This window comes from Symphalangus syndactylus, chromosome 13, assembly GCF_028878055.3.
Source record: "Symphalangus syndactylus isolate Jambi chromosome 13, NHGRI_mSymSyn1-v2.1_pri, whole genome shotgun sequence".
Taxonomy (NCBI): Eukaryota; Metazoa; Chordata; class Mammalia; order Primates; family Hylobatidae; genus Symphalangus; species Symphalangus syndactylus.
The window spans coordinates 89,716,358-89,743,124 of record NC_072435.2 but is presented as its reverse complement, the minus strand read 5'-3'; the positions used below and the strand labels follow the sequence as shown (position 1 = coordinate 89,743,124).

Genomic DNA, 26,767 nt, shown 5'->3' with positions numbered 1-26,767 from the left:
GACTTTGCTGAAGTTGCTTATCAGCTTAAGGAGATTTGGGGCTGAGATGATGGAGTTTTCTAAATAAATAATCATGTCATCTGCAAACAGGGACAATTTGACTTTCTCACTTCCTAATTGAATACCCTTTATTTCTTTCTCTTGTCTGGTTGCCCTGGCCAGAACGTCCAACACTGTGTTGAATATTAGTGGTGAGAAAGGGCATCCTTGTCTTGTGCTGGTTTTCAAAGGAAATGCTTCCAGTTTTTGCCCATTCAGTATGATATTGGCTGTGGGTTTGTCATAAATAGCTTTTATTATTTTGAGATACGTTCCATCAATACCTAGTTTGTTGAGAGTTTTTAGCGTGAAGTTCTGTTGAATTTTGTCAAAGGTGTTTTCTGCATCTATTGAGATAATAACGTGGTTTTTGTCTTTGTTTCTGTTTATGTGCTGGATTATGTTTATTGATTTGAATATGTTAAACCAGCCTTGCATCCCAGGGATGAAGCCCACTTGATCATGGTGGATAAACTTTTTGATGTGCTGCTGGATTTGGTTTGCCAATATTTTATTGAGGATTTTCGCATCAATGTTCATCAGGGATATTGGTCTAAAATTCTCTTTTTTGTTGTGTCTCTGCCAGGCTTTGGTATTAGGATGATGCTGGCCTCATAAAATGAATTAGGGAGGATTCCCTCTTTTTCTATTTACTGGAATATTCAGAAGGAATGGTACCAGTTCCTCTTTGTACCTCTGGTAGAATTCAGCTGTGAATCCGTCTGGTCCTGGACTTTTTTTTTTTTGGTAGGCTATTAATTATTGCCTCAATTTCAGAACCTGTTATTGGTCTATTCAGAGATTGAACTTCTTCCTGGTTTAGTCTTGGGAGGGTGTATGTGTCTAGGAATTTATCCATTTCTCCTAGATTTTGTAGTTTATTTGCATTGAGCTGTCTATAGTATTCTCTGATGGTAGTTTGTATTTCTGTGGGATTGGTGGTGATATCCCCTTTATCATTTTTTATTGTATCTATTTGATTCTTCTCGCTTTTCTTCTTTATTAGTCTTGCTAGCAGTTTATCAGTCTTGTTGATCTTTTCAAAAAACCAGCTCCTGGATTCACTGATCTTTTTGAAGGGTTTTTTGTGTCTCTATCTCTTTCAGTTCTGCTCTGATCTTAGTTATTTCTTGCCTTCTGCTAGCTTTTGAATGTGTTTGCTCTTGCTTCTCTAGTTCTTTTAATTGTGATGTTAGGGTGTCGATTTTAGATCTTTCCTGCCTTCTCTTGTGGGCATTTAGTGCTATAAATTTCCCTCTACACACTGCTGTAAATGTGTCCCAGAGATTCTGGTACATTGTGTCTTTCAGATTCTCATTGGTTTCAAAGAACATCTTTATTTCTGCCTTTATTTCGTTATTTACCCAGTAGTCATTCAGGAGCAGGTTGTTCAATTTCCATGTAGTTGTGTGGTTTTGAGTGAGTTTGTTAATCCTGAGGTCTAATTTTATTGCACTGTGGTCTGAGAAACAATTTGTTGTGATTTCTGTTCTTTTGCATTTGCTGAGGAGTGCTTTAGTTCAATTATGTGGTCAATTTTAGAGTAAGTGCAATGTGGTGCTGAGAAGAATGTATATTCTGTTGATTTAGTATGGAGAGTTCTGTAGATGTCTATTAGGTCTGCTTGTTGCAGAGCTGAGTTCAAGTCCTGTATATCCTTGTTAACCTTCTGTCTCATTGATCTGTCTAATACTGACAGTGGAGTGTTGAAGTCTCCCATTATTATTGTGTGGGAGTCTAAGTCTCTTTGTAGGTCTCTAAGGACTTACTTTATGAATCTGGGTGCTCCTGTATTGGGTGCGTATATATTTAGGATAGTTAGGTCTTCTTGTTGAATTGATCCCTTTACCATTGATCCATTTACCATGACCTTGTCTCTTTTGATCTTTGTTGGTTTAAAGTCTGTTTTATCAGAGACTAGGATTTCAACCCCTGCTTTTTTTTTTGCTTTCCATTTGCTTGGTAGATCTTCCTCCTTCTCTTTATTTTGAGCCTATGTGTGTCTTTGCACGTGAGATGGGTCTCCTGAATACAGCACACTGATGGGTCTTGACTCTTTTTCCAATTTGCCAGTCTGTGTCTTTTAATTGGTGCATTTAGCTCATTTACATTTAAGGTTAATATGTTATGTGTGAATTTGATCCTGTCATTACGATGTTCGCTGGTTATTTTGCCTGTTAATTGATGCAGTGTCTTCATAGCATCGATGGTCTTTACAATTTGGCCTGTTTTTGCAGTGGCTGATACCGGTTGTTTGTTTCCATGTTTAGTGCTTCCTTCAGGAGCTCTTGTAAGGCAGGCCTGGTGGTGACAAAAATCTCTTAGCATTTGCTTGTCTGTAAAGGATTTTATTTCTCCTTCACTTATGAAGCTTAGTTTGGCTGGATATGAAATTCCAGATTGAAAATTCTTTTCTTTAAGAATGTTGAATATTGGCCCCCACTCTCTTCTGGCTTGTAGGGTTTCTGCCGAGAGATCCGCTGTTAGTCTGATGGGCGTCCCTTTTTGGGTGACTCAACCTTTCTCTCTGGCTGCCCTTAACACTTTTTCCTTCATTTCAACCTTGGTGCATCTGACAATTATGTGTCTTGGAGTTGCTCTTCTTGAGGAGTATCTTTGTGGCATTCTCTGTACTTCCTGAATTTGAATGTTGGCCTGCATTGCTAAGTTGGGGAAGTTCTGCTGGATAATATCCTGAAGAGTATTTTCCTGCTTGGTTCCATTCTCTCCGTCCCTTTCAGATACACCAATCAGACGTAGATTTGGTCTTTTCACATAGTCCCATATTTCTTGGAGGCTTTGTTCGTTTCTTTTTACTCTTTTTTCTCTAACCTTGTCTTCTCGGTTTATTTCATTCATTTGATTTTCAATCACTGATACCCTTTCTTCCACTTCATTGAATCAGCTGTTAAAGCTTCTGCATGCATCATGAAGTTCTCGTGCCATGGTTTGCACTCCATCAGGTCATTTAAGGTCTTCTCTATGCTGTTTATTCTGGTAAGCCATTCATCTAATCTTTTTTCAAGGTTCTTAGCTTCCTTGCAGTGGGTTCGAACATCTTCCTTTAGCTTGGAGAAGTTTGTTATTACTGACCTTCTGAAGCCTACTTCTGTCAACTTGTCGGAGTCATTCACTGTCCAGCTTTATTCCATTGCTGGCGAGGAGCTGCGATCCTTTGGAGGAGAAGAGACGCTTCGATTTTTAGAATTTTCAGCTTTTCTGCTCTGGCTTCTCCCCATCTTTTTGGTTTTATCTACCTTTGGTCTTTGATGTTGGTGACCTAAAGATGGGGTTTTGGTGTAGATGATCTTTTTGTTGATGTTGCTGCCATTTCTTTCTGTTTGTTAGTTTTCCTCCTAACAGTCAGGTCCCTCAGCTGCAGGTCTGTTGGAGTTTGCTGGAGTTCCACTCCAGACCCTGTTTGCCTGGATATCACCAGCGGAGGCTGCAGCACAGCAAATATTGCAGAACAGCAAATACTGTTGCCTGATCCTTCCTCTGGAGGCTTTGTCCCAGAGGGTCAGCTGCCCATATGAGGTGTCTGTTGGCCCCTACTGAGAGGTGTCTCCCAGTTAGGCTACACGGGTGCCAGGGACCCACTTGAGGAGGCAGTCTGTCCGTTCTCAGAGTTCAGAAGCCATGCTGGGAGAACCACTGCTCTCTTCAGAGCTGTCAGACAGGGATGTTTAAGTTTGCAGAAGTTGTCTGCTGCCTTTTGTTCAGCTATGCCCTGCCCACAGAGGTGGAGTCTAGAGGCAGTAGGCCTTGTTGAGCTGCGGTGGGCTCTGCCCAGTTTGAGCTTCCTGGCCGTTTTGTTTACCCACTTAAGCCTCAGCAATGGGGGACACCCCTCCCCCTGCCAGGGTGCCACCTCGCAGTTCGATCTCAGACTGCTGTGCTAGCAGTGAGCAAGCAAGGCTTCGTGGGCGTGGGATCCACCGAGCCAGGCATGGGAGAGAATCTCCTTGTTTGCCAGTTGCTAAGACCTTGGCAAAACGCAGTATTTGGGCGGGAGTGTCCCATTTTTCCAGGTAGTCTGTCACAGCTTCCCTTGGCTAGGAAAGGGAAATACCCTGACCCCTTGCACTTCCTGGGTGAGGTGATGTCCCGCCCTGCTTCAGCTTGCCCTTTGTGGGCTGCACTCACTGTCCAACCAGTTCCAGTGAGATGAACCAGGTACCTCAGTTGGAAATGCAGAAACCACCCATCTTCTGCATCCGTCACACTGGGGGCTGCAGACCAGAGCTGTTCCTAGTTGGCCATCTTGGAACACCCCTCTCCTACTGTTTTCTTAAGTAACATAAAAAGTTAATGTAATAATTTAAAAACTAAGATCTGGGAACTTGAAACTTCATGTGCAAAATATTTACCGTAATGCCTGACACATAGTAGATACTCAATTAATGTTATTAGTATCATTCATACCTAACAGTTATTATCATGATACCAATTAACATAATAAATATACAGATACTTTTAAGTTGATTTCAGATTTGTAAATCAGAATTTATAGAAGTTGAAGAAGTGAAAGAAATAGGGACAGGAGACACATTTACCTCTAATTTATTGAGTGAAACACTTTATATATAGTTTAAAGTTTATTACATATTTATTTCATGGCATTTTCTTTCTTTCTTTTTTAAGACAAAGTCTTACTGTATTCCCCAGGCTGGAGTGCAGTGGTGTGATCTTGGCTCACTGCAACCTCTGCCTCCTGGGTTTAAGCAATTTCTCCTGCCTCAGCCTCCTGAATAGCTGGGAGTATAGGTGTGCATCACCACACCCAGCCAATTTTTGTATTTTTAGTAGAGGTGGGGTTTTGTCATGTGGGCTAGGCTGGTCTTGAACTCCTGACCTCAAGTGATCTACCTACCTCAGCCTCCCAAAGTACTGGGATTACAGGCATGAGCCAATGCACCCAGCCACATTTTTTTTCAATTTAGCAAAATCACTATACTCTTATAAAGAAGCTTTTTACATGTTTGTTTTCCATTAATAATAACACATAGAATTAAAATGCAATTCAAAATGTAAAAAGTGAAATGTATTTTCATCAAAAGCACAAATTAAAGTCAGTGTAAAAAAAAGTTTCCAAATTATTTTCTTTTTTCACTACTTATAATACTTTATTCTACTTAACTTTTCTTTTTTAAAAAAATAATTTCAAGTTTTATTTTAGATTCAGGGGGTACATGTGTAGATTTGTTACACAGGTATATTGCATGGTGCTGAGGCAGAACTTTTGGGTAATAAAGATTCCGTCACCTAGATGCTGAGCATAGTACCTAATAGGAAGTTTTTGAGCTCTTTCCCCGTCATCCTATCCCCTCTCTAGTAGTCCCCAGTTCTATTGTTCCCATCTTTATGTCCATATGTAGTCAGTGTTTAGCTCCCACTTATAAGTGAGAACATGTGGTATTGGTATTTGGTTTTCTGTTCCTTTGTTAATTTGCTTTGGATGATAGTCTCCAGCTGTATCTGTGTTGCTGCACAGGCACAATTTCATTCATTATTATGGCTGCATAGTATTCCGTGGTGTATATGTACCACATTTTCTTTATCCAATTCACCATTGATAGGAACCTGAGTTGATTCCATGTTTTTGCTATTGTGAATAGTGCTGTGATGAACATACGAGTGTATGTGCCTTTTTAATAGAATGACTTATTCTCCTTTCAGTATATACCCAGTAATGGGATTGCTGGAATGGTAGTTCTATTTTTAGTTATTTGAGAAATCACCAGACTGCTTTCCACAGTGGCTGAACTAATTTACATTGCCATCAATAGTGTATAATGTTCCCTTTTTTCTGCAGCCTTACTAGCATCTGTTACTTTTTTTTTCCTTTCAGTAATAGCCATTCTCACTGGTGTGAGATGGTATCTCATTGTGTTTTTTAATTTGCATTTCTGTGATGATTAGTGATGTTGAGCATTTTTTTTCATGTTTATTGGCTGCTTATATGTCTTCTTTTGAGAAGTGTCTGTTTATGTACTTTGCCCACTTTATTAATGGGGTTATTTTTTCCTTGTTGAGTTATGGAAATTCCTTATAGATTCTAGATATTAGAACTTTGTCAGATGCATAGTTTGCAGGTATTTTCTCCCATTCTGTGGGTTGTCTGTTTACTCTGTTGATAGTTTCTTTTGCCAAACAAAAGTTCATTAGTTTAATTAGGTCCCAGTTATCAATTTTTGTCTTTGTTGCAATTGCTTTAGACCAGTGGTCCCCAAAGTCCCTGGTGCCATTTGACACTGGGGACTGGCTTCGTGGAAGACAATTATTCCATGAACCAAGGCTTGGGGAGGAATGGTTTCAGGATGAAATTGTTCCACCTTAGATCATCAGGCATTAGGGCATTAAATTCTCATAAGGAGCATGCAACCTAGATCCCTCGGATGTGCAATTTGCAATAGGGTTCACACCACTATGAGAATCTAATGCTGCCACTGATCCGACAGGAGGTAGAGCTCAGGCAGTGATGGTCGCTCACCTGCTGCTCACTTCCTGCTGTGTGGCCCCATTCCTGACAGGCCATGGACTGGTAATGGTCTATGGCCTGAGGTTTGGGGACCCTTGCTTTAGAGGGTCATAAATTTAGTCATAAATTTTTTCCAAGGCTAATGTCCAGAATGGTATTTCCTAATTTATATTGAGTTATCTTTTGGGTGTGGTTAAAAGTAGAGATCCAGTTTCATTCCTTTGCCTGTGGCTAGCCAGTTTTCCCAACACCAATTATTAAATAGGGAGTCTTTTCCCCATTGTTTGTTTTTGTCAACTTTGTTGAGCATCAGATCGTTGTAGATATGCAGCTTTATTTCTGGTTACTGTATTCTGTTCCATTTGGCTGTATGTCTGTTTTTGTACCAGTATCTTTATATATACTTTTAAAAAATCATGTCAACAATGCTAGGAGTTAGATAATCATCTTCATTTTATAAATGAGAAGATGAAAACAATGAGACTGGCCCAAGGTCACACAACTAGTATATGGTCAGGATTCAAATCTAAGTAGTCTGGGGATTTCTGCTTCTGGCTAGGATGGAATAGGGATGGAATTTACTTTAAGGCCTTTGCTGAAAACTGGGACAAAATATAGGAAACCACAGTTTTCAGACATTGGAAAATAGGCAGCACAGGGAAGATCTGAGGGAAGGAAAACAAATGATAAGAGCTCTATGATTGCCCCATCTTAGGCTCTGGAGAGAGTTTCCAGGCCACCGTTCAGAGATAAAAAACCTAAATTGAGCTACATGATCTTTGAGCTGAGGAGTTGGAGTTCAGAATTTGAGAGGCCGAGGAAACTAGAATTTGAAAAGCAGAGTATTGGAGAGCTCCAGAGTTCTGCAGAGGGTAACTTTGCAGTATCGATTAGCTCATGTGTGGAGGAAAACTATACAAAGCCAGAGAAAGAAAATTATTTAGGTGGGACAGTCCCTAGAGTTCACATGGGCCTGGGAAAATTTATTTTTCCATTAGACAGAGTGGAAAGATACTCTAATGCATGGTACTTTGAGTAGAAATCTCAGAAGAATTTTGCCTCAGTAGCAGGGCCAAATTAGCCATAGACTAAAGGCTATTCTGGTTCTGGTTAACAAGAATAAAAGTAAGATTTGAAAAGATCAGACTATTTCTAAGTACAGTAACATGTTGCTTAATGACAAGGATATGTTCTGAGAAATGTGTCATTAGGTGATTTTGTCATGTGCAAACATCATAGACTATATATATATCTACCTAGATGGCACAGTATACTACATACCTAGCCTATATGGTACAGCCTATTACTCCTAGGCTACAAACGTGTACAGCTTATCACTGTACTGAATACTGTAGGCATTGTAACATAATGGTTAATATTTGTGTACCTAAACATAGAAAAGGTTTAAACAGTGAAAATACAATATTATACTCATGGAACCCCTGTCATATATGTGGACTGTTGTTGACTGAAACTTCAGTATGTGGCTCATTACTGTATCTTAGCTGCATTCCAGAACAAAGATTCAGAAATATGTAAAGGAAAGCAAAGAATCCAGCTCTGAAAAAAACATTAAATTCACAATGTCTGACATCCAATCAGAAATGACTGGGCAGCCCAGGTGGGTTCATTGGTGAACTCTATCAGACATTTACGGGGGAATTTATGTTAATTCTCTACAATCTCTTCCAGCAGACAGAATCAGAGGAAATGCCTCCTAACTCATTCTACAAGGCCAGCATTATCCTAATACCAAAACCAGATAAAGACATCTTCACCTGGGTAATAACAAGGGCTCCTATCCTCTGCCATGGTATCACTAGAGACAGTATGAGGAGCTTGGACATCCACTCTCAACTGGCAGTAATGAGGTACCCTGCCCTCATCCTGCTTGGGTCATGTCCGAGGAGGCCTAGTACAGGGTCAGGACTTCAACCACTACTCAGCTGTGTGTTGTCAGTGGAAGCCACATCTGGCCCTGTGGTATCGATGGAGGTAACATGAGGAGCAATAATAAATTACTCCTACGCTTCCCATCCAGGGAGGTGTCAGTTGAGGCCTAATGGGGAACAAGAACTCCCACCCCTGTTCAGCATGGGTATCATGAGGAGCCCTTCCACCTCGGGTATCAAGAGAAGTAGAGTGGAGAATCGGGACTACTACCACCTCCTGGCAGTAATGAGGTGGCAACACCACCCATCCCCTACCATAGCAATATCACAAAAAGCCAGCTAATACAAACTTTGTTTAAGATCTGGAGTCTCATAACTTAATTCCCCAAATGTCCAAGTTTCTGTTGAAAATCGCTTGTCACACCATGAACTAGGAAGGTCTGAAAGTGAATATAAAACACACTAATAGATGCCAACACTGAGATGCAGAGGTGTTAGAATTATTTGACCAACATTTCAAAGCAGCCATGGTAAGAATGATTCAATGAGCAATTACGTGGTTGAAACAAACAAACAAAAAAGACTTAGCAAAGAAACAGAGAATAAAGAGAAGAAAATTCGAAATTTTAGAACTGAAAAATAGAGTAAGAAAGCCTGAGTTGCCAGGCTCAACTGCAGAATGGAAGGGATAGAGGAAAAAATTACTGAACTTAAAGGTAGAACATTAGAAATTACCCAGTCTGAACAGACTAGAGAAAATAGATTTAAAAAGCAAATAAACAGAGATTCTCAGTGTCCTGTAGGACTATAACAAAAGATCTAAGATTTCTGTCCTTGAAAGAAGAAAGAGGGCAGGGTGAAAAGGTAATGGAAGAAATAATGACTGAAAACTTTCCAAGTCTGATAAAGGCACAAACATGTAGCTTCAAGAAGCTGAACACATTCACAGCAAGAGATACCATAGTCAGGTTTATAAAAACTATAGGAAAATCTTGAAAGCAGCCCAAGAAATTATCTTACCCATTGGGGAAAACAATTAGAAAACTAGCTCATTTCTCATCAGAAATCATAGAGGCCAGAAGGAAGTGGCACATTATCAAGTGCTGAAAGATAAGGACTGTCAACTCATAATTCTATATCCAGCAAAAATATCCTTCAGGAATGTGGGGGAAATTAAGACATTCTCAAATGAAGGAAAATCAAGAGAACTTTTTGCCAGTAGACCTATCCAAAAGAGAAGTTTGTCTAAACAGGAAGAAAACAGTAAAAAGAAGGAATCTCAAAATATTAGGAAGGATAAATGTACATGGTAAACAAAACTGTGGGTATATGTAATAGACTTCCTTTTGCCTCATGAATTTTCTAAATTTTGTTTGGTGGTTGAAGTAAAAATTTTAACTGATGTGGTTCTAAATGTATAGAGAAAATATTTTAGGTAATTATATTATAAATGAGCAAGGGCAAAGGGATATAAAAGGAGGTGAAGTTTCTACACATCATTCAAACTGACAAAATGAATTCAGTAGACCATGATAAGTTACATAAATATAATAACTAGAACAACCACTAAGACAGCTATACAAGGAGATACATTTAAAACATTATAGATAAAATGGAATCCTGAAATATGTTCATGTAACAGGCAAGAAAAAGAAAACAGAGAAACTAAAAACAGAGAAGAAACAGAACAAAAGTGACTTAACATATCAATCATAATAAATGTAAATGATCTGAATACATGAATTAAAATACAGATATTTACAGTGTAGATTTTTAAAAATGACCTAACTGTACTGACAGTCCCCAGATTACAATGGTTGAACTTGGATGATTTTTCAACTTAACAGTGGGTTTATTGGGATGTAACTCCATTGTAAGTCAGGGTGCTCCTTATGACATATGGTTTCTACTGAATGCATGTCACTTTATACCATTGTAAAGTTGAAAAGTTGTAACTTGAACCATCATAAGTCAGGGTCCATATGCTGAGTTGCTGGCATAAACTGCATTTTTCACTTTTTATGAGTTTATTGGGATGTAATTGCATCATAAATCAAGGGGTAACTGTATGATGTCTATAAGAAACTCCAAGTATAACAGTATAGGCAGTTTGTAAATAAAAGGATATACAAAGATATATCATGGACTCATTAATTAAAAGCAGGAGCAGCAGTATTAATATCAGATAGAGCAGACTTCAGGGCAAAGGAAAATAACAAAGAAAAATACCAGATTTATATAGAAAGAGATTGTATAATGACAAAAGAGGTCAACCCAGCAAGAAGGCACAGGAATACTAAATGTATGTGCACCAGAGGTGCAAAATGTTTGAAGCAAAAATTGATAGAACCAAAAGGAGAAATAGACAAATGTATAATTATAGTTGGTGACTTCATACCCCTCTCTCAACAAGTGATAGAACAATTAAAAATCAGCAAGGATAAATAAGAACGCAATAACACCATCAACCATCAGAACCTAAATAACATTTATAAAACATGCCACCCAAGGAGAACACCCAGACATATTCTTTTGAAGTATTCACTGAATGTATATAAATGCTCACTGAACATATACAAGATAGACCATATCCTGGGCTATAAAATAAACCTCAACAAACTTATACAACGTGAAATCATAATGAGTGAGTTTTCTGACCACAATAGAATCAAACTAGAAATTAATAACAAAACAACAGGGAAATCTTCAAACACTTGGAACTGAAATGACATACTTAAAAAAATTTATGGGTCAAGGCGGAAATTTGAAAGAAAAACATTTCCATGAGATTACATTTCAAAAAATACATTGGATGAAAATGAAAATGCAGCATATCAAAATTTTAGGACACAGCTAAAGCAGTGCCAAGAAAAATTTATAGCACTAAATACATGCATTAGAAATGAGGAAACAAGTCAGTAATGTAAGCTCCCACCTCAAGAACCTAGAAAAAGAGTATCAAAATAAAAGTAAAGCAAGCAGAAGGAGGGAAATAATAAACATAGCAGAAATTGAAAACAAAAATAATAGAGAAAATCAGTGAAACAAAGAGCTGGTTCTTTGAAAAGATAATAAAATTGACCAACTTTTGGCAAGACTAACAAAAAAGATGGAAGATACAAATTTTCCCTATCTCAGGAATGAAAGAGTATCACTCATGACCTTGCAGACATTAGAAGGGAAATAAGATAATCCTTTGAACAACTCTAATAAATTTGACAATGCAGATGAAATGGATCAATTTCTTAAAAGGTACAAACTACCTCCACTCATTTAATGTGAAATTGGCAGTTTGTATAGACCTATTACTGTTAGGGAAATTGAATCTGTAATTTTAAAACTCCCAAAATGAATAGTTAACTAGAGAATTTTACCAGGTGTTTAAAGAAGAATTAGTACCAATTCTACATAATGTCTTCCCCAAAAATGGAAGAGGAATGTTACCAATAGGGGAATCTTGGTTAAAGGATATACAGGATCCCTCTATATTAATCCTTATAATAATTCTTGTGAACCTACCATTATCTGAAAAAGTTTAATTTTAAAAGAAGTAACTGAAGAAAGAAAAGACATACAGCGGAACAAATGATGACAACAGACTTATTTTTACAAGTAATACAAGCCAGAAGACAGTAAAGCAATATCTTTAAAATACTGAAAGAAAAAAGAAACCTAGGTAGTTTGATTCCAGAGCCTTTTCTTTTACCCATATCCCTATGTTATATCGTAAAGGTAATAAAAACAAAGAAGGATGGAGTAACTGGGTACCACTACCTTTCCCTCTTGTGTGCCTTGGGGAATTGAAGTGCTCTCATTTTTTGAAAAGGAAATCAGTCACTATTCCTAGTCCCTATTGTTTCTGTTTAGTTTCCTTTACTTCAATAACTTTTTTAAAAGTAATATTAGTTAACACATTGTCTTATCTGTCAAGTAAGTTTATATTTAGAATAGAATAGAGTAAATGTAGAGGTAACTGCAATACAGGCAGATTTAAATAAAGTTCATAAAAGAGAAATTTAAACAAAGCCCTTTGGAAATTTAGAGGAAAGATTGAGAGCACAAGAAATTGAGGACATCAAGGAAGATGACATGTGAGTCTGATTGAGAATGGCAGAAAAGGAAAGAGCTGAGGCTGTATCCAAGATCTGTGCCAAATGTCTGGGACATGAGTGGTGTTATGGCAGTGATTGAATATAATAAGCTCTGCATCAGCAGAGGTTTTGTGTTTGCTTATCTGCTGGGTTGTATCCTTACTACCTAAAATGGTGTTGGGTACTTAGTAAGTACTCAGTAAATATTTGTTGCCTGAATAAATAAATGAATAGCAAAATTAGATGGCAGTTTTGGTAAGAATGATTTGATATGTCTGGTTTAGGAGTTATAAACATGGACTCTAATTCGCAGTCATCAGCTAGCTGTCATCCAGTCTCATAGCTTCAGCTATCACTTCGGCTATCACACAGATGCCTCTCAAAATGTGAAAGAAAGCAATAATATAGGAAGTATTCAGGTCAAGAACATTGTGAACTGTGTGACCCCATGTATAAAATGGGGACTACAAGAGAAATTATTTTTAATGTTGATTTTACATGTAGAGCACTTAGCTCAGTATTTGATCCATAGTAAGTACTCAGTAGAGGGCACCATTGTCTGAACTTGAGTTACACATTGACTCCTGACCTTAGATGAGCCATCACACCTCTAACATAGCACATTAAAACCATACCAACTTACCTCACGTAAAAGGTAAACAGTATCTTAAAGATCAGCTAGCCCAAGTTCTTCATTTAAACTGAGGACAGAATACAGTGGATAAAAAGGTAATCCGGGACCAAACCAGGAAGTTAATAGTTATTTGTAAAGCGTGGGAGGAAAAATAGGAGAGAAACACTGATTAGTTGAACTTTTGAGGACTTAACTCTAAATGCCACAGCTGCCTTCAAGGATAAATTTTATTCTCTGGAAAATAATATTTGTCTGCTGGATAGCTCTACCTATATTTCTCATTGGCATTTAAATTCAGCATGTCCAAAAACAAACTGGAATCACTATGTGTTAAAACTAAAAAGGTTGTTAGAGTACATCTAATTCAGTTTCCCATTTTACAGGTGTGGAGAACAGATCCTGCCCTGGGTGGAGGTCTTAAAACTTTTTAGATTCATTGATAGTGCTGTGATCAAACAGTTGTTTCTTGGACCACTTTTGCCTAGGTTTTGGAGCATTCCTTTAGGTTTTGTTTTGGTTTTTTTTTTGGGGTGGGGGTGCTTACAGTGAGCCTTCGATGTTCATCCTGGCTACAAACAACCTCTGTCTTGTTTTGAGCAGTGGTTTTCAACTTCTTTTTAAAAAACAAAAAACCCAGCTGAATCATTTACTTAAGTTGAATCATTTGAAGAAACCCCAAAAAGAGACTAAAAATAGAAGCTTATGGTTAATGCCAGAGATTTGGTGGGGGTGGTGGTAGGGGATAGATAGTTGGGGAGATCAGGAAAGGGAAAGAAAGAGTTCTAGACCCTGATTGCTTGCCCCTGGTCTCTAGAGGTGAAGAGCTTCTGAAATGCCTCAGAGGTTAGGAAACAGTTTGAAACCCACTGATTTGGAGGCCCACGAAGTCCAGCAGTGATAATTGGCATGAATGACGAGACCACTGGTGTCTCTGCTCTGCAAGTTCCCCAGTGACTTTAACACCTGCCCTGGAGTAATGATTTTTCAATTCTTCCTTGAATCTAAGAACTAAGAACTAGGCCATCATTACAATTAGGACTTTAATAAACTCTCAGCTATCATTTAAAAACTCTCATCAATCACATTTGCTTTTATGTACACAGACAGGCAGTTTTTGTGTGAATTAAGTTGCCCTGACATAGATAATTTTATTAGTATAGACTAGCTCAAGAATTACAGTCATGTGAGGAAAAGCTTAGGAGTAGTCAGAATTTTGGTCATGAACCCCTATAATGTTACGATGAATTTTAAAATACTTGATGTATTTTTAATACTTATTTTTATAGTATTATAATTTTAAATTTCAGTCAGCAACTGATTAAGCCCTGTTCTAGACACCACGTGGAGATAGAGGGAAAACAGGACACAGTCCTTGACCTCACATTTGAGTCCCACTAAGAACAAAAAGATAGTGATACTTAACATTTTTTCCTTTGTACTTTATTTCAGCACCTGAGCTTTGTTTTGTGCATTTTTTAATTTTACTGACTTGTAAAGCATGTTCATGACTGAAAATTTAATAATTTAACCTTGTATGCTTTCTTTAAAATTATTATTAGATTGCAAGACTGGAGGAAGATAAAGAAGAACTACGTAACCAGCTGCTTAATGTTGATCTCACAAAAGACAGCAAACGAGTGGAACAACTTGCTCGAGAAAAAGTCTATTTGTGTCAAAAATTAAAAGGTTTAGAGGCTGAAGTAGCGGAATTAAAGGCTGAAAAGGAGAATTCTGAGGCTCAGGTGGAAAATGCCCAAAGAATACAGGTGCGGCAGTTGGCTGAGATGCAGGCTACAGTCAGATCCCTGGAGGTAAGATTCTAATTACTTCCCAGTAGTGTATGGCATACTTTTTTAAAGTGCAATTGACAAGCCTTTGATTTTTAGAGTATAAATGTATGCTCTCCAAGCTAATGCTGACGCATTTGTGTAATCCCAAGAGTATTTATTCTTTTAGTAAAGAAGAAAGCTATTGATTCATAAGCAATACGTATGCTACCACATTTACAAAGGGATATTTATTCTTTGGGAGTCAAGTCACCTATCTAAAATGTCTTAACTCTTAAAATGCCACATAATAGAATATGCAAAATAAAAATATATGTATTTGAGTTTCTGAGAGTAAAGTCATCTCAAACCAGAAAGAATAATTTCTTTCAAGATAGTACGTTCCTTACACTGGGATTTGAGGTCTTAAAGTCACAAATCCTGTTTGAACAGAAATACCATACTGATGTATCTTATGACAGCTTCTTGCCAGAGTAGTAAAATCCAACTGTAAAGGTATACATGCCTCTACAGAATTATTTCCCTGGGTTCATTAGAGAAAGATAAGTATTGGCAGACCTGACTGGTACTCCTAGGGGTATTGCCTTATGAAAATTGTTGGCTTCCATTTTATTCAGATACACTTATTATTCTTAGTTCTTAGTGCCTAACTTGTAGCAAACATACCTGTTTAATTGTTTTTATTTATTTTGTACAGTTCAAAGTGTTTCTTTTTCCTTTGGAATAGTTATAAAATGATTTGGGTGGGGGGGACATTAGCGGGCATTTAATTTGTAGTTAAAATCAATATCCAAATCCAAGATGGTGATTTTTTTTTTTCCCCAGCCAGTGGTACAGGAGTACATTGGTACATTTTGAAGAGTAGAAGTTACTTTTTTATTTTGTTACATGACACTCTGTCAGTATTTACTGGTTTTCTGAATTAAAAGTTGTCAGTATCATTGTACCTTAAACATGAAGCAGTTCATTTTGAGACTGTTTATATTGCCATCCTTCCATCCTTAATGTATTTTACACAGTGACAGAATAAGTGAGATGATTGCAGCTGAATATAGCATACAGTCCTGATGTGAAACTTTCCATTGAGGTCCTTTAGAGTGATTATTTTCAGGGCAAGTTGAATGATGACAAAAGATTTATTTGTGACATTTTCAGAAGAGCCTATATTTAATTTTATCATTTGTCAGATGAAATGAAAATAAGCATATGACAGCAAGCATTTCTTTCTTCTTTAACTTTCTTGGCTATCATTGTGCCCAGAGAGTATTATTTCATATATGAAGAAAATAGTTTTTTTCCCTAATTATTTGTCGAATATAGTCTTTACCATATTTAAGATAGATGTTCCCCAACTTAAGGTGGTTTGACTTATGATTTTTTGACTATATGATGGTGTGAAAGCCATATATGTATTGAAGTACTTTGAATTTTGATCTTTTCCTGGGTTACTGATATGTGGTGTGATTACTCTTAATGCTGGGTAGCTGCACCGAGCCACAGTTCCCAGTCAGTCACATGATCATGAGGGTAAATAACCTCTTTACAGAGTACTGTGTTGCCAAATGATTTTTTCCAACTCTAGGCTAATGCACGTGTTTTGAGGATGCTTAAGGTAAGCTAGTCTAAGTTATGGACTTAGGTATTTTCAATTTGTGGTGGGTTTATCAGGATGTAACCCCATCATAAGTCGAAGAGCATCTATATGTACGAAATGAGATGTTATAAAACTGAAATTTATCCTTTAAATGCCAAAATGTTTTCATTTTAATTATGTTGAGGTTGGGTGGGGTCGCTTACGCCTGTAATCCCATCACTTTGGGAGGCTGAGGTAGCTGGATCCCCTGAGCTCAGGAGTTTGAGATGAGCCCGAACAACACGGGTGAAACCCTGTCTCTACAAAAAATACAAAAATTAGCCAGGCGCCATGGTGTGCACCTGAAGCCCTAGCTACTCGGGAGGCTGAGGCAGGAGAATTGTTTGAGCTCAGGAGGCGGAGGTTGTGGTGAGCCAAGATCATGCCATTGCACTGCAGCCTGGGAGACAGAGCAAGACCTTGTCTCAAAAAAAATATATATATATATAATATATATATTATACGTATATAATATACGTATATATATTATATAATATATATACGTATATATATTAAGTAGACATGTTTTTTTAAAAAAGATTTTAGTTCCCCTCCCCTCATGAAAGAGTACTATTGATATTACCATCCAGAAACTTTTTTGACAACCTATAGACTTCATTAGCAATCTTGTGTCATGAGATCAAGAGCCTCTTTGCTCATACTTAAAAAGTCTGCAGATGAGCTGAGGATTTTGAAATCATATCTTTCCCTGTTTCTTTTTAAAAAAATCATTGATTTTAGATTTTCAGTTTTTACTTGTTACTATCAATGAGCCCTGTCTTCTACTTTCTAATATGCTTTTTCCTCTCTGTTGTAGACTGGAAACTTGCAAAATGTTTGAAATAAGTCAGTGTTAAGAGTAAATAGACATCAAATGAATGCCTTAGGTGCTTTCTCTCATGAGAGAAGTATATAAACTTTATTTTGTTGATGGTCATTCATATGTTGTTTGTCTAGATACCTTTGTTGCATATTTCCTGGAACACTATCTTTCGTTTGAATTCTACCAATTAGTTTGAGAAAATTTTTGTTACATTGGTATATGTTAATGTGCGGTTTTGAATAATTTTTGTATAATTATAAATGTATTTTAAATAGTGCTTGATTTTGAAATACTTGAAAAATGAATGAATTTTAAAATATTTTGTTTGAATGAAAGGCTGAAAAACAATCAGCTAATTTACGGGCAGAACGCTTGGAAAAAGAGCTACAATCAAGCAGTGAACAAAATACCTTTTTAATTAATAAATTGCATAAAGCTGAACGAGAAATAAATACATTGTCCAGTAAAGTAAGTTGTTTTATGTTTCTGTTTCATTCTTTAGAATGTTTGTTTATATAATGATAAATTTTATTTTTAATAATTGATTTCTTTATACTGAAATGTTTTATTATATCATTCTACCTTCTAAGAAATAAATACATTGATCAGTAGAGTATGTTATCTTATGCCTCTATTTCATTCTTTAGAATGCTTGATACTGTACAGTGACAAATTTTGTGTTTAGTTCTCTGTATTGAAATATTTTTAATCCTATCATTCTACCTTCCAAATACATGCAGAATCTGATCAATTCTTACCACATCCACTGTGACTATTCTAGTCCAAGCCTTGATTTTTCTAGGCTCAATTTCTGTGCTAGGTTGCTAACTGGTCTTTCTGCTTTCTACCCATTCAGAGCTCTGTATGATCTGGATCCTGCAGTTTTTCACAGCCATGACCATGTATTTTTCCTCCTGTTCACTTTGCTCCCTTTGGCCTTCTCACTCTTTGAGCAAACTCACTTCTTGCTCAGGGTTTCTGCACTTGTCTGAGCTTGGCTCAGTCTTCCCTCACATATCCACATAACTTGCTTCCTCACCCCCTATATGTTGCCTAACCAGGGAGGCTTTCCTTGTCTTCACATTGTAAAACAGCATCTTCCTTCTTCCTCTGCCTTTCTCTCTATCTTCCTTACCTGCTTCATAGCTCTTAATACTACCTGATATAGTTATTTGGTTTTTATCTTTTGGTCTCTCCTTTTCTTTCCCACCACCTTCCCCTCAACCCAATATAAGCTCCAAGAGAGCAGGGACATTGTTTTCATCACTACTGTTTTTCCAGCTTCTAGAACGGTGCTGGCACATAGTAGGTACTCAATAAATATTTCTTCAGTGAATAAATTAGTAGTAGCAGCATGATCTACATTTATATTCTCCTTAACAGACTGGATTCAAATTCTGTTTTTTCCGTTACTAAAAAAAGCTGTGTGACCTTGGGTAGTTCACCGTCTCTCGGAAACGTAAGTGCCTTTGTCTATGAAATGGGACTAATACCTACCTTATAGAGTTGTGGCAAAAATTAAACATAGCTGATGATGAAAATGATAATAGCAGTGATTATACACTGGTGATATCCTTAAATAAGAAAATACTGTAACATAAAGAATACAGGATTTTTAGTCCATTGACTAGTCTGTATCTCACTGTCTCAATAACTATGTGTAACCTTAGGCAAGTTACCTAATATCATTAGGATCCAATTTCCTTATATCTGTAAGAACCCTTCCAGCCTACTAAGACTGTGTAAGAACTACTAGGAAATAATTTGACTGCCTCCTGATTAACTATAAGTAGATTATATATTTAACAGATACACATTGAACGCTTATAACTATAGAGTATACAAAAAAATAGATATAAAACACACCAGTAAATTCAGGATATAGGGAGTTTCCATGCTTTTCTTCCAATTCCAGTATAAATTATTTTCAGTTTTGTAAAATAATATTGAGTACCTAGTATTTGCAGCACATTGTTCTTGACCTGAGTAGCCAGACTACACTGCTGGAATAATTGGAACCACAGTTGTCACAGTAGGACATGGGATGTGCTGGCTTCTGCTGTGGCTTCTCTCTTGGGGGGTCACCAAGTATAATACTTTTCATACAGTACATTTTACCTGAGCTCCCTAGCTCACCTGTGTGCTGACCCTGATTTTTCTTCTTTTTTTTCCGTATACATACTCTTCCCTATTGCTCTTTCCTTTTAGAGTTAGAGCATAGGTGATTTCTCCTACTCCACTGAAGAAAGAACAGCAATCTAGTATAGTATTTATTTCTCTGTGCTTGTATATTAATGCACATTGCTAAGAGTTACCTGTCTTTTTAAAGGCACACTTGCATTATTTTGCATATAAATGGAGTATTAAATACCATCCTTCATCTTTAAACAAACCAAGTTTCATTTGAAGTCTTGTATGTAAAGATTCCATTGGAAGGGTAAATTTTAAAATAATATTTCAAACATGACTGCCACAGTTTTCTTTGCAACTTGAAGTTTTCATCAACATTTTGCAATTCTAGCAAATGGTTGTTTGCAGTGCAAAGGAACACCTGGGGTGTGTTTGTGTAAGTTATTCAAATTCATAAATGTTTGTCAGATTTTAGAACAAAGTTATGTCAGTGTGAGTATCAGTGTCTTGGATTAAAAGGTATTACCAAAGATGGCCTGAAAATGATGACCTTAAAGAGATTTCACATTCAGTGAGGTAAATTCTTCTAGTTCCCTCTTAAGGTTTTTCATTTTCAGAATGCCAATAAAAGGTAGTTTTAAGGAAGCCACCCAACAGAGTTGTCCTTATTTACCTACATTAATTAGGTAATTACGTCTCAGAACTTTGAAAAAGATCAAGATTTAAGTACCATCTCTTTGGAAGCTGTATCCAGAGCTTCTTAGGTAATACATATTGTCAATTATATTTCCGTTTCTTGCTTATTTATACTGTGCCCTTGTGTGTCTTTCTGTGAGTATGTGTACTTTAACAGATACTGACCCCCTATAAAATGCCCAGTATTGCCAGTTTTGACATTTATTAAAGTTTTGTTAGTAATATCTGAATACTTCCATTGTGTCAAAAACATAAAGCAAATTCACAACATAAAGGCCAGAATCTATATGGCAAACATTCTGTGAAGAACAGGGTGACTTGGTCCAGTGGAGCTTCAGGAGACCATGAATTGCTTGAAATTTTATGCAGCATTTTAACATGAGCATTTTATTTTAAAAAAATCCCTAATTTTCCTAGGATTTGGGACTTGATCACAAAGAACATTAAGAACCAAGGATCTAGGGGCAGAAAGAAACTTTATTGTAACATTTGGAATTTGGTTCAGATTACTCATAGAAAAGTGCTATTATTTGTCATTACTGGGTAATAAATTTTCATACATTATTTTAAGTAAAATTCCTTTTAGTGTATTTTTAGGAAATTAACATTGTTCGTATAAGTGATGCATCAGTGATGTTAGGATAATAGAAATAAGGCAATAAAGAAAAACTTAAGATCCATAAATGAGTGCATTTGAATCCAGAGAGGACAGGTAAATTGCTTGAGCATATACCTCTCACTGGTTTAACAGCAAAAGTAGGCCTGAAGACAGACCTCACTTGTTGCTTGACTTCCTATTTGGTGTTCTTTCAGTTTCAATAATTATAGTTTAGTTAAAAATGTCTTCTCATTTCAGTAAATTTCAGGGTGAAATGAATAAGAAATAAGTTTTTATAGATCTTGAAGTTACCATGAGATGAATCAACTTCCTATGAAAATAAGATGGCTCTAATTTTCCACCTCATGCAGCTATAGTATGTTTGTTAATGAAATGCTGTGTCATTCTTAACCTTTTACAGTTAGTATATAATAGCAGGTTATAATTGCATTGGTCATAGTGATTGGATTTTCTTTGTAATTGTATTTCTTCAAAATTTTAAAGTATTTATCATTTAAATTCTATCTGTCCATGAAATCATAATGTAGTAAAATCCAATCTACAGAAAGTTTAAGTATTAAAACAAATTATCAGCTGCTTTCATGTAAACATCATTTTATAAAACTTGCTTTTATAGAAAAGAACTTCCAAAAGGAAATTAAAAATGCAGGCCAGGGCTGGGCACGGTGGCTCACGCTTGTAATCCCAGCACTTTGGGAGGCCGAGGCGGGCGGATCACGAGGTCAGGAGATGGAGACCATGGTGAAACCCCATCTCTACTAAAAATACAAAAAATTAGCCGGGCGTGGTGGTGGGCGCCTGTAGTCCCAGCTACTCGGAGAGGCTGAGGCAGGAGAATGGCGTGAACCCGGGAGGCGGAGCTTGCAGTGAGCCGAGATTGCGCCACTGCACTCCAGCCTGGGTGACAGAGCGAGACTCCATCTCAAAAAAAAAAAAAAAATGCAGGCCAGGCGTGGTGGCTTACTCCTGTAATCCCAGCACTTTGGAAGGCCGAGGCAGGTGGATCACGAGGTCAGGAGTTCAAGACCAGCCTGGCCAAGATGGTGAAACCCCATCTCTACTAAAAATACAAAATTTAGCCAGGTGTGGTGGTGCATGCCTGTAATCCTAGCTACTCAGGAGGCTGAGGCAGAGAATTTGCTTGAACCCAGGAGACGGAGGTTGCAGTAAGCTGAGATCAAGCCACTGTACTCCACCCTGGGCGACAGAGCGAGACCTGTCTCAAAAAATAAATAAATAAAAATGCAAAACTGATGTCAGCACAGGGTCGCCATTTTATGTACGGTCATTTAAAAATCTACGAGTTAATTTGGAGGGATGTTTTATTCTAGTTACCGATACAAAGGCAGTACTCACTTTTCTGTTTATTTCGTTGAGATGAGGATTTTGCATGAAACTATTCTTTGAAACATTTTCAGGACCTTTTGTTGATGGAGTATCTTCCAATAAGACACTTCTGTTTCTCATCCTTGCCCTCTTTGGCTCTAGGACCTCTTTTTGATTTGCGTCTGACTCCCAACTCCAGTATTTATGGGGTTTTATTGGACTCTTAAGTAAATTGTGTTTTACTTTCCTGTTTCTACCGTCTCACATTTTCTGTATTTGACTTGTATATATTTGTAGTTTCCTACTCTGATTCCATACTTTTATATATTTGGATAATATATCAGAAAACGGGTTAATCTAACCTTTGTGTTTGTATTGATTAAATCCTTATTATATGACTATATTTAATTTTAGAAGCTCCTTACCAAAGAGAAGGGCTATGGAAAATGAATTTATATGATTTATACTTGTTCCTGCCCCTATCCCCTACCTAATACTTGTGTACATGCGCACGCAATCTATACACATACACTATTTTGTCACCAGATTCAATTGATTCTTCCTTCCCCCCTCCATTTATTCATTTCTTGCCTCTTAATTTATTTACCTTCAATTTCTTAAGCCAACAGATTCACATTAGTTAATTGTGCCACCTTCAACAGCTAACCTGAAAAACAACCCTTTTGTATGGTACATAAAGTTTATTCCCTGCCATTCCTCCACTGATATCACATCTTCTGGTGCTCTACATGTAATACATAGCTTGTTTTAAGAGCAGACCATGTGATGTTATACATATAATAACATTTTGTATGCTGTTCCTTCTACCTAGAGTAGCTTCTTTGTCCCCAACACATTTTTTATTCTTAAATTTAATTTTAATTTTTTTTACAGACAAGGTCTCACTCTGTCGCCCAGGCTGGAGTACATTGGCACAATCATAGCACTGCAGCCTCATACCCCTAGACTCAAGTGATCCTCTTACCTCAGTCTCCCCAGTGGCTGGGACTAAGGGGCATGTCATGTCTGGCTAATTTTTACATTTTTTTTTAGAGAAAGGATCTCACTATGTTGCCCAGGCTGGTCTCCAACACCAGGCCTCAAACACTTCCTTCTGCCACAGCCTCTTGAGTAGCTGGGATTTTAGATGCAAGTTACTGTGTTCAGCTGTGGAGACTTTTTAAAAGGAAGGTTTCAGGCCAAGTGCAGTGGATTACACCTATAATCCTAGCACTTTAGGAGGCCAAAGCAGGAGGATTGCTTGAGGCCAGGAGTTTGAGATCAGCCTGGTCAACATAGCAAGACCCCATAGCTACAAAAAAATTGAAAAATTATCTGAGTGTGGTGGTATGCACCTGTAGTCCTGACAGCTACTTGAAATGCTGAGGAGAGAGGATCACTTGAGCTCAGGAGTTTGAAGTTAAAGTGAGCTATGATCGTGCCACTGCACTCCAGCCTGGATGACATAGCGAGACCCTGTCTTTTAGAAATATTAACAAATTTTAAAAGTTTCAGGATTTTTTCCCTGCAGATTTTCCAATCATTGAGTATTTGATTTTAGATACTTGTAATTAAGTCTTTAAGGCAAGATTAAGCCAGAGGACCATACACAGATATTCGTAAAGAAATGCCTCTGTTCTGTTAGGAAAGAACAGTGTTTTCTTGATGTCTCCTTATTTGAAGTACTGTTGTTGCAGGCACTGACACTCCTTTCTTCTTGGAAGGTACTTAGACTCTACTTTACTACCAAAGCATTTTCTTGTTTCCACTTATGTTTTGGGGTAAGTATTGAATGGCAAGAAAATGACCAATAGTAATTTCAGTTTTTAATTATCAACAGGTAAAAGAACTTAAACATTCAAACAAACTGGAAATAACAGACATCAAACTGGAGACTGCAAGAGCTAAGAGTGAGCTAGAAAGAGAAAGGAATAAGATTCAAAGTGAACTGGATGGTAATATGTGATTTCCCTTGCTGCTGCTGCTGCTGCTTATTTTCAGATATGAACTCAAATTATTAAAGTAGTTGAACCTGAATTTTTATTTCCAAATTTTCAACTTAATTTAGTTTTAATTTTGGAGTACATATGAAATGTTTATTATATGTTGAGTGTTTTGTTCATTGTAAGATTTAATAACTTTAAAAAAATCAGTCTTATGTTTTTATCATAGTTATTGGATACATAAATGAATTTTGTAAATGGGATGCCATACTTCCTGATTTATAAATTTTAAATCTATTTATGGTGTAGTTATTGTCCCAGGACATTTTAAGTCTAGAGAATGTGAGGAAGATAATTGGGTTCCAGGCATAATTTTTTTCAATTAAAAATTTTTTTTTTATGTAGTCCCCAGGCCAGTTCATTGTAGCCTACTGCAGAGTAGGCTTATTTATTTTTTATTTTTGAGACGGAGTCTCGCTCTGTCCCCCTGGTTGGAGTGCAGTGGTGTGATCTCGACTCACTGCAAGCTCTGCCTCCCAGGTTCACACCATTCTCCTGCCTCAGCCTCCCGAATAGCTGGGACTACAGGCGCCCGCCACCAGGCTGGCTTTTTTTTTGTATTTTTAGTAGAGGCAGCATTTCACCGTGTTAGGCAGGATGGTCTTGATCTTCTGACCTCGTGATCCGCCTGCCTCGGCCTCCCAAAGTACTGGGATTACAGGCATGAGCCACTGTGCCTGGCCGAGTAGGCTTATTTTTAAGTTCCAGTTTAATCTTAGAACATCCGTCTCATCAGATTTCCTCATTATTTATGTTGTTTCTAACTTGAAGTATTTAAATAAGCTTACCTTTGGCCTGTAGCTATCCTTGAGTTGATCTGTAGTTGAACTCATTTCAGACAGAGTTTATGATGAATGCCTTTCATATTTTGAAATGGGGTCTCACCATGTTGCCCAGGCTAGCCTTGAACTCCTGGGCTCAAATGATCCTCCTGCCTAAGCGTCCTCAGTAGCTGGGACTACAGGTGCTAACACCGTGTCTGGCTGCTATGAATTGTTTTTTTCCAATTATTAATTTCTATTTATTGACTCATGGATTTCCATAGAGTTAGGGAGTAAATTTTTTTAGGAACTTAAAGAATGCTGCATTTTGTTTTTACTTTGAGTTAGATGTGAATTTGCTTTAGTTATTCCATCTGCAATGTATTTGCCATTTCATCACAAAGATTTCTGAATTCATTGTACAAACTTGAAAGGGTCCATGTTATTTATACTTCTGCTAGAGATCTAGCAATTCTGCTAGAATCAATAGGTTTTGAAGGATTTTGTGATTTATTTCACTCTGCTATTGGCCAGCTTTGTCTATGATGCTGTCTTAGAGGCCTAGGTCACAGAACCTCTTTAGAGGTGAAGTAAGTAAACCTCTGGTTATCATCCAGGTTGATCTCAACTCTCAGTGTTCGAATGAGTAAATGTATACAGCCTTTTATTAAAGTTTTTATGTGTGTATGCACTAAATAAACAGTGACAGGAAAATTTGCTGTGAGTTTTAGCCTGTTTCATTCTTATTTTAAGAGTGTTTATTAATGATATGAGTATTGTTGAGAATAGACTTTCTACATTTTTTAGTTGTCTTACCAGCTTATGAATGCTTGCTGTTAAATGTGATTTTTCATCTTAATAACATTGAATATAGTACACTTTTCTCCTTAAAAAACACTAGGATTACAGTCAGACAATGAAATTCTCAAAGCAGCTGTTGAACACCACAAAGTGCTCTTAGTAGAAAAGGATCGTGAATTAATACGTAAAGTACAAGCTGCCAAAGAAGAAGGTTATCAAAAACTTGTGGTATTACAAGATGAAAAGTAAGTAGTTAATTACCTTAGTTTGACTTAAATGTCCTTGCAAATGAAAACATTTTGCTGTCATATCATCTTTATTATAGTTCTCGTAACATAATTATGATCTCTTGTTTTAGGTTAGAACTCGAGAACAGATTAGCAGATTTGGAGAAAATGAAAGTGGAACATGATGTCTGGAGGCAATCTGAAAAGGATCAGTATGAAGAGAAATTGCGGGCTTCACAGATGGCAGAAGAGATCACCAGGAAGGAGCTTCAGAGTGTTAGGTTATATATACATATATATTTAAAGTTTTTCATGTTGAAATAAGGTCAGAGTTAACAAAATGATGTACAACTAGTACAGAGAATTCCCATGTGCCCTTCACCCTGATCTCCCAAATACAAATACCTATGTAACCATATTATAATAATCAAGATTAAGAAATTAACATGAATATAATCAGGAAATCAGGCATTACTGTTATAAAATCTATTAACTGTACTCAAATTTTACCAGTTGTCCCACTGATGTCTTTTTTTCTGGTCTAAAACCCAATTCAGGATCACATGTTGCATTTAGTTACTTTTAATCTGGAACGTATGAACACTTTGACAAACACTTGTCAGTATTTTATATATCCTCTCTCAGTTTGGTTTTGTATTGCATTTTTCATGGTTAAATTCAGGTTAGGCATTTTTAGCAAAACATCAAAGTCATGCGTCCTCAGTGAATCATATTAGGAGTTTCATGATTTGGCCCCTTAACTGGTGATTTTAACCTCGATCACTTGGTTAAGGTGGTATCTGCCATATTTTTCCCCTATAAAA

The 26,767-nt window shown here is 37.0% G+C and overlaps 1 protein-coding gene across 20 annotated transcripts in view; it reads left to right on the top strand.

The window, feature by feature from the left end:
* Positions 1-26,767, top strand: part of CEP83 (centrosomal protein 83) — a 207,956-nt gene that overhangs the window by 66,788 nt on the left and 114,401 nt on the right. For 17 of the 20 annotated variants that reach the window (XR_008650249.2, XR_010114886.1, XR_010114887.1 and 14 more), the window contains 5 exons: positions 14,697-14,948; positions 17,717-17,848; positions 23,992-24,106; positions 25,817-25,961; positions 26,075-26,224. Coding sequence is in view for 17 of the 20 variants with exons in the window: in XM_055238460.2 (XP_055094435.1) it covers positions 14,697-14,948; positions 17,717-17,848; positions 23,992-24,106; positions 25,817-25,961; positions 26,075-26,224 (794 nt within the window). In the remaining 3 variants the exon portion in view is untranslated. The remainder of the gene's footprint in view (positions 1-14,696; positions 14,949-17,716; positions 17,849-23,991; positions 24,107-25,816; positions 25,962-26,074; positions 26,225-26,767) is intronic. The other 3 variants (XM_055238465.2, XM_063614260.1, XM_063614261.1) reach the window with 1 other exon arrangement.